The following is an 8,812-nucleotide window of genomic DNA, read 5'->3' on the forward strand; positions in this document are numbered from 1 at the left end:
AAGGGAGAGCGGAAACTAGATGAACAACCACGCTTTTCTCTTTTTTTCCCCTCACGGTTTGTTCGCTGTATATATGTCAGGACATTAAACAGACAAATCACCTCAAACATAGCGCATAAATATGGCTTCATCTTTTAGAAAGCCAGTGACTCGATAACTATTATTATCTTCAAACACCTCAAATATGATGTCAACGTCCCTTTGTCTCCCCTATTGTTTCACAGCATGGTCTTCTTCTTTCTTCTTCAGAATATGCATGGCTGCACATCTCCCATGGTGAAGTCTCAAAGGATTGGTCAGGCTAGTCGTCATGTGACATGAACCCCGCCCAGGCAGGCAGAGAGCCTGGGAGATGCTGACACAGCACCCATGACCCACAACCACCCCCCACCCTCAATCCTCCTTACATTTAAAACACACACATGTACACGTACGCGTACACACACACACACACACACACGCGCACACACACACACACACACACACACACACACACACACACACACACACACACACACACACACACACACACACACACACACACACACACACACACACACACACACACACACACACAGACAGAGGTAACAATGTCAATGCAGAAGAATCTCTTGGTACCGATTTGACACTATAGACCATTTCCAGGATGGCAAGGATTCATTTGGAGTCTAACACAGGGGACTACAGACTGCTCAGCTACTCCCCAGAGACTGCTCCATTAAGGGTTGCACGGGTCAAGCACTCACTCTCCGCAACGTAATCTAATTCAGTGTATCCTCCGTCGTACGACAAAGTATCCACGAGTTTCCTACGCCCCATAGTGCATTGCGCAAACGTCTGCGCCGAGGTTCCGCCGCCGATTTACAAGCTCACAACGGGTTGCATCTGCGACGCGACGTGAGCTTGTATGTCTGCTGTTAAACCCGGAAGTTTGGTCCTGATAGTCTCCAGTAAACTCCCGCGGAAACTTGTGGATAAAACTATAAATCAGGCTTACAGTAAAACAGCAGGTTTCATTTCATTGTAAATCATTGGTCTGAACAAGGCTTCATGGCTTGATGTCTAACACACAGGAGCTGAATGTTCTGTGAGCACAAGTAGATCAAGTAGGTCAGGTAGTAGAACTAGAAGTAACATTAGGTATGGATCAGGAGGATCCAATTAAAACTGGGACTTCACTGCCCTCCATGTCCTCAGATTGTTTCAGTGGCATGAGAGGCATTGTCATAATGTTTTGCATGCGCAGAGACCCGGGAGAGAGGGAGAGGGAGAGGGAGAGGGAGAGGGAGAGGGAGAGGGAGGGGGCAGTTTGGTGTGGAAGCCCGAGGCGTATCCCCATTACAGACAACATAGCTCATTGCCTGACACTTTTAGTCAGTTTATTTACCATACTCCATGTGTTCTGCAGCCATTAAAACAGCGATGCACTTCCCTGATCCGTGCAGAAGGTGAGCTGCGGTGATTCCGCTAAGTGAGAGACAGCTACCTACAGGGCTACGAGATGTAACATGTCATGTCTCCTTGCAGTGCGACGCGCTTCATTACGGTTGACCGTGACCATACTGTAATTCATCATGCACACGATTATCAGGCACCGCCACACACACACACACACACTGATGCAGCGTGCAGAACTGGAGTCCCAGCCAATCACACATGCACCGTGCTAGGGATGGGACGATATGAACATTTCATATCACGGTTATTGTGACCAAAGAAATCACGATTTACGATATTATCACAATAATCAAAATATCCCCAACATCCATTATCCTGGTGCGGAACATTTGCCAAAAAATTGCCGATCTACAAGCTCGCAACGCGTCGCCTGTCAAAGACATTTGATAGAGAGTGAAAAAAAAGACTGTATCAAGTAGGTATATTACAGTATTCGGTAAGTACCGTTTACCAATTATAGAGGATTTAAGTGGTACTGGATAATATGCAGCTCTGCAAATAAAAGGTGAATTGATCCCAGTGCATGACGGAGGACGATATCACGCTAAATTAAATCTCCACGATACGATTATCGTGAGTGTTTTGTATCACGATAAATATTGCTTATCGTCCCATCCCTACACAGTGCACACCCACGCACGCACGCACACTTTTGGAGCAGGCGGCGTGTGTTATACCCTGTCCTGAAGGGACACTGCTTCCCTTCACTCGTGCTTCCTCCAGCTATCCCACGCCTCAGCAGAACGCCCACTCTCTACCTCCACCAAAATATGAATGGGGAGCAGAGGACACAGGGAGGCTATAAATACAAGCACAGGGACATTGCAACAAAGCCACAGGTAGCAGGCAGCAAGCTGGCCATACGGGACGACACAGACAGGGGGCGTCACACCAAACTCTGGGCCCTGGGTACAAGGATTCACCGCGGGCCCCCCATGAACGTTAACTATTGAAAAATAGCAGATATACAAGCACACAGCGCGGCACTGCGAGCTTGTAGATCTGCTATTTTTGAAAATGTCGTGAAAATGTGTGCAAGAAACGTATGTTTCTATGTCGGTGGTGCTCAAACGTTTTCATGTGAAGGACCCCCAAGATGATATGTATTTGGCCACAGCTAGACCCCCATCTCAAAATATTTAGTTCCAGGGACCCCTCCCCGGAAGCAAAATTTGAGTTACAAATGTTCGCTTGAAGAATACATATTCAAAGATTTGCGCACATTTTTACGACTTTTCAAAAATAGCAGATCTACAAGCTCGCAGCGCGGCACTCGGTGCCACGCTGTGAGCTTGTATATCTGCTATTATTCAATAGCTACCCCTTGTGACGCCCCTGGACACAGACTTGGACAGTCATTTGTACCAGTGGCCATCAGGCTCCATGCACCGATACAACCGAGCTTGACCCCTCCATGTGAGGACTTACTGTAAGGCCTGCACTCTCTGTTCTGTTCTATGGGATTTCTTCTGACTCCTGCTTTAACTCTGGCACTGTGTTCTTTTAGACTGCTGACTCTGGCTTTGACTCAGGTGCACTTGCCCATGAACTACTAGGATGTATGTACACTACAGATCCCTGATCCCTGTTAAAGGAGTAGTTCACCACTTTTCAACCTGTATTCATATAATAGTTCCTCACTAATGTTCATGATAAAATATAAAAAAAAAAAAAATCTACTCAGTCCAAGTCTCCTAGGAGAGCTGTGGGAAGTTCAGAATCCATCGTCTTGTGACATCATCATTTTCCAAAAAAAGAATTTATCAATATTTTTGAAAGAAATATTTAGATTTTTATTATCGCGAGAACAATGGCTTCCACTTTAAAATTGCAACTTTTCAGGAATAGAAAGCCTGCAGTTTCTATGAGCTGGATTGGCAATCGATGATGTCACAAGACGATGGGTTTCTGACCTGCCCACAGCCCTCCTCTGAGGAAAAGAAAAGAAGAAAAAAAAGAAAAAAACTATTTTTGAGTGAGGACCAATTATATGAACATAGGTTGAAAAGTGGTGGGGTGCCCCTTTAAGGATAACTGATGAGAGAGACTTGCAATTGCATATATATTCTGTGTTGATACATACAGTATGTATTATTTATGGTTGTTGTGTTCATGTATATTTATTAATACTGTATATAGTAACCCGTTAATTCAGAGACCCAGTGCACAGGTCTTATGTCAGAACCTAAGTCTAACTGTTTTATTTTATCTTCAGTTCATTTTTTATTGGCTCTTGAGTCTTGACTCTAATCCGTTTCTGTATTTCATTATAACTGCTGTTCCAGCTATGACACCTGGATGCCCCCCTGGAAATCAGATCAATAAAGGTTTATCCTATCTTATCGTACATGCAGATACACACAGTGATGGTCCACGTCACAGTGTCATTTTGAATTTCGTCGGCACAAGATTGAATGAAGACGATTAATATGACTAAAAGCCCCGCACTTATCTCTGAATTAATCACTGGAAAAGTTATCATGCTATTTAAAATAAAAACAACCTACTCGGCAGTCGGCATCATACATTGTAATAATTACCTGACAGAAACCCAAAATGCTGATCTAAACGTAATCTGTTCTTAATGTGTCGCTAACCTCTGTGACATTGCACTGAATCAGTGAAAGATGGTGTATATTATAAGACCTGTGATTTCCCCCTCCATCTTTCCCAGTACGACCAGCGTCAGACCTCAAGGTCACACACCTAGGGCGTCATTACCTTTTTTCCCTGCCCCCCCCCCCCCCCCCAACGCTCTCATCCAGTGCCTGACGCCAACATGTAGCAATAGAGCATTAAGCCTCATTTATAATTGGTTGCATTGTTGCATGCAGGAAATAGCATATATACAAGCTCACCACGCGTTTCTAGATCTGCTATTTACTAAGCACGGCACGCAACTATGTATAAATGAGGTTTTAGATCAGTGGTTCTCAACCTTTTCAGGCAGCGACCCCCAAAATAATCATATTTTAACTGGGGACCCCCCAAAAGAGCTGAGGCATTACATTTTGTATAACCCTGTTCTATTGTGAAAATGGCCGATCTACATGCTCACAACGCCTCGCTGTGAGCATGTAGATCGGCTATTTTCACAATTTCTGCCTCTAATATTTGACAATTTGGCCAATGTTTAATTTGTCATTTAAAAAGTCAGAAAGTTAGAAATGTGCAGATACCCTCTATACACTTAGACTTTCTGATGGTTTGTTTACTGTTGAGCGAGAGAACAATGTTGCAATCTGGGGACCTCCCCCAAAATAATTTAGAGACCCCACTGGGGGTCCCGACCCACAGGTTGAGAACCACTGATTTATATGGCTGTTTATTGGGGTAACAAGTGGCAGTCTTGGGGTTGCACAGCACAGTACCTTATGGGTAGCTGGGAATGCAACACTTCTCGGTGAGCATGTGTTTGCTCATTATGGCACAGACCGAACGGACAGAAGCACCTCAGCGGGTTCCTTCTGCCGACCCCGGAATGCCCATCTTGGCAAAGAGTCAGTGGAATGTGAATAATTACGATGCAATGGAACAAGAATATGATGCCCTTATGGGGCACAGCAGATGCATCCATTTCATGTGGGCAGTGAATACGAATGAGATGGTGCACAATTAACTATAATAATTGTGCGTGCGAGCACGCCCACACAGGTGCAGATACAGCATATGCACTCAAGTTTGCACATACACAAACCCGAGAAATGCCCCACCACCAACCACACACACACGCACGCACGCACGCACACACACACACACACGCACACGCACGCACACGCACATGCACACATAGACATCAAAGGGGGCTTGAGCCCCTGCCTTTTTATCTGTCTGTAAAAAGTGCCCTCTTCAGACCATAAACGCAGCTTTTACAATGGTGAAAGAAATGCAAATGCCCTTTCCATACCAGAAGGCAACATTCAAGAGAATTGCCTTGTCCAAACTCTCCTGAACTTGAATGCAGCGTCTTATGTTGAAAGAATTGTTGGCTCTCTGTTGACTATGCTTCATATAGTTCCGTGTGGTATCACGCACCAAAAATAGCCGACCTCCAAGCTCGAGGCTGGAGGCCTGCTATTTTCGATATTTCCTCCAAAAGGCCCTTTTAGAAATGTCAGCCCCTGCCTCTCTTAACATTCTCTGCACGTCCCTGCACACGCGCGCGCGCGCACGCACGCACGCACGCACGCACGCACGCACGCACGCACACACACACGCACACACACACACACACACACGCACGTGCATACATGTACTGTAACCACAAACGCCCACATCTACACACACTCTCTAAATGATTCACACAGAACATGGCTAAAAAAAGACCTAAAGAAAAAAGCCGGCCAATGCCAGTGGCAGCTGTCAGGCGTTGTATACTGTAGTGCAGGCCCACCACTGGTGGTGGTGGCAGGCAGCTAGGGAGCGTTGCCTTGCAGTCCTGCAGAGCCTGCCCTGCATGTATTAACTGTGAGGGGTGTCCCCCCACCTCCAGAGTGCATGACAACAAGCGCACAGCCTTGTACTCATAATGACCCACACCTTTCCTTGTCCTAATCCCCCCAATACGGTGCGGAGAGCACCTTCTGGCCCCGTCGCTGCATGACAAGCTGCTCCGTCTCCCTGGGAGGCCAACAAAACAGGGTGGTGGTGGATCATGCTCATAGCAGATCTACAATCTTACGGCGCGTGGCGCTGGGAAGCATTGGCGAGCTTGCAGATCGGATCTTTTCGCAGGATTGTTCGTCACTTCCCCGCCCATCATCACCACTGCCACCACCACCCTGATCATCTCCCATGCAGGGAGGTGAGCAGGGTGGGAAACATGGGGGTTCATGTGGTTAGAAAAAGGTCAACCGTCAAACAGAGCGTGCTCATGTCAGCGAGGTCTGAGGTGTGAAGCGAGAGACACTGTGATGTGGGACATGCACATGAGGTATCGTCGTTGTCGGGTGGAAACCTTGTATGTCCAAAACAGTTTGTTTTGCATTTATCATTTAAAAAATGATTTAAACTAGTGAAAACAGCCAATCTACAAGCACACAACGCCTCGCACCGCGAGGCGTTGTGTGCTTGTAGATCTGCTGTTTTCACTACTTTTGTGCAACCGGCCTTGTATGGTGAAGCAGGGCTTTACTTTGCAAAAGAATGTACAAATTTGAAACTTGGAGATATGAGGTTTCTTTCTGCCCGACAGTGACGATATAGAGGCTGCAGGGTTTTTCCTATACTTGATTCCTACATGGTAAATCATTTCAGAGATTGAGGAGGCGATGGGTGGGAATCTATCTCATCAACCTACTGGACCTATTAGATTCAATCAATGTCCTCTAGTGTGTTTGTTTAGGGATTCCCCCAATATTTTAAACAGTCTATTTTACAAAATGAAAACATATTCGAAGCGACTGAAATAGGCAATATTCTGCTCGTGAAAACAACAAAGCCAGCACAGCAGCAGCCAGGCTCCAGGTAGACGACCTTGTAGGCATAGATCTGCTCACATACACCTATGAGGTGCAGAGGCGTCAATTGGGGTATGGCAAGCTATGGCAGCTGCCAAACATTGGCTACAGGGGGGAAATAATAAAATGTACTGTAATCAAGCCTGTTGCTAAGGTAAGGCGCGTGCAAGACACCAGTCATGTTGCCATAATTAGCTTTGTCAGAACTGACGCCGCTGGTGAGGTGCTTCCCTCAGTGGTGGTCACACAGCTGACACTACTGCGTAATGAAAACATTGCGCCTTTTCCTCCTCCTCGACACCGCATCAGTCTGCATCATATGCACCTCTGACAGCTCCGGTGACAGGAGGAGGAGGCGATTCTCAGCATCAGCATCAGCACCGTGCAGGCTCTCTACTTTCTATGAGAGCCGCCCCGTATTAGCGTGAAGCATCGTTTCACTGTGATGAGTCAGTGACGGAGTGTGTTTTATTTATTTCCAGTATTTCAGTGGAGAGGTGGTGGTCAGGTTGTATTGTAGCTCTCTCTACTGTAGCCAGGGCAATGCGCCTACACGCTGCCTATGCGGTATAATTCCAATAAGCCATTACGCAAAGAAAAGGAGTGCTAAAATGCAATGGATTGGGAATGTAGCCCATTCTTTGTTCGATTGCGTTATCCCGGTTGCGTCGCTCATTTACTATTCTGCGCCTGTATAAGCATTATTGCATGTTGATAAAAATGTACATTTGCATCATTGCATGGTAATGATTCTCCCCCCGAAGTGCGACCAGCACCGTATAATAATATCCTGCTACAGTACAGCAGCAGGAGCGGTTTCTTTTCCCTTTCACTTGTAAAATCCATAACAATCCAAATGGAAACACATCATCATGATCCCCTTACCTTCCCACCGTTTGGTTGGCGAGCTGTCGCATTCGATTGAATTGCTTCTTCATCTTGTCTCTTCTGCGTTAACAACACCTACAGGGGAAAAGATACCGCATTTCTCTGAAAATAACGGCCTTTGCTCCACAGAGGCACGACAAATGGTCCGCTCTATCACATCTTCCGTCCCTCATTGCAGTCGGCGACGCGGCGTGAACGTTGGAAATTACATATTTTCAGTGGATTTTTTCCCCCCTACATCTAGGCTACATCTGTCCCATGGTCTGCGCAGGGATGCTGGACCGCTATGGGCACTTCATGGGGCAGAGCGCTACAGCACGGTGACAAGTTGTCGCTATGCAACAATGCACTGTGGGAAATGTAGTTAACCAAACCCGTTGCAATCCATTCATTCACGGAGCCAGAGAGGTATTACTAGTCTAATATAAGGGCAGGGCCTTCTTGTTCTACTTAATAATTCAGGTTTTCGTGGAATAGGTCTATATGTTATTAGGCTTATAATAACCTTGCCACAGGATGAAACACATAGTTATCTGTTTTTGTTTACTTCACAGAGCCCACGAAAAACGGATATTGAATTATGTAGTTCTATATAAGATTATGAATGAGCCTAAGGTTACACCTCCATCCAGTGGTCTTTTTGCGTCAATACATCTACTGGCGCCTACTTGTATGCTGATGCTGAAAGAACAAAAGCATGGAATATTGTGCTTCTTGTTCATTGTATAAGAACCCTTGGGCCTTTCCCTTTCATACCTATTGTCAAAATATTTAACTACTAGATAGTATGTTATCTTATTTATTCGTAACTAATTTAGGATAACAATAAGTAGGCAGGCCAATTGTCCACGGCCAATTCCATATCAATTTGGCATGAACACGTTTGAGAAACACTGGTCTATAGGCTACTGGTGGGACTGCATGGGGGTGATAAAAAAAAGAACAGCATGAACCAGCATAGACCAGCACCAGCACAAACCAGCACATGTTGTGTTTTACTGCTGGTC

General features: G+C 45.8%; 1 protein-coding gene across 1 annotated transcript in view; it reads right to left on the reverse strand.

Annotated features, from left to right (window-relative positions):
• arhgap44a (Rho GTPase activating protein 44a) overlaps window positions 1-7,855 on the reverse strand; it is a gene marked incomplete at both ends in the record, with an annotated part of 66,355 nt that extends 58,500 nt beyond the window's left edge. Inside the window, 1 exon segment of the mRNA XM_080723953.1 lies at window positions 7,803-7,855. Within this exon segment, the coding sequence (XP_080580079.1) occupies window positions 7,803-7,855 (53 nt within the window).
• Between the last annotated feature and the right edge of the window lie 957 nt (window positions 7,856-8,812).

This window comes from Nannobrachium achirus, assembly GCF_963921795.1.
Source record: "Nannobrachium achirus genome assembly, chromosome: 4".
Classification (NCBI taxonomy): domain Eukaryota; kingdom Metazoa; phylum Chordata; class Actinopteri; order Myctophiformes; family Myctophidae; genus Nannobrachium; species Nannobrachium achirus.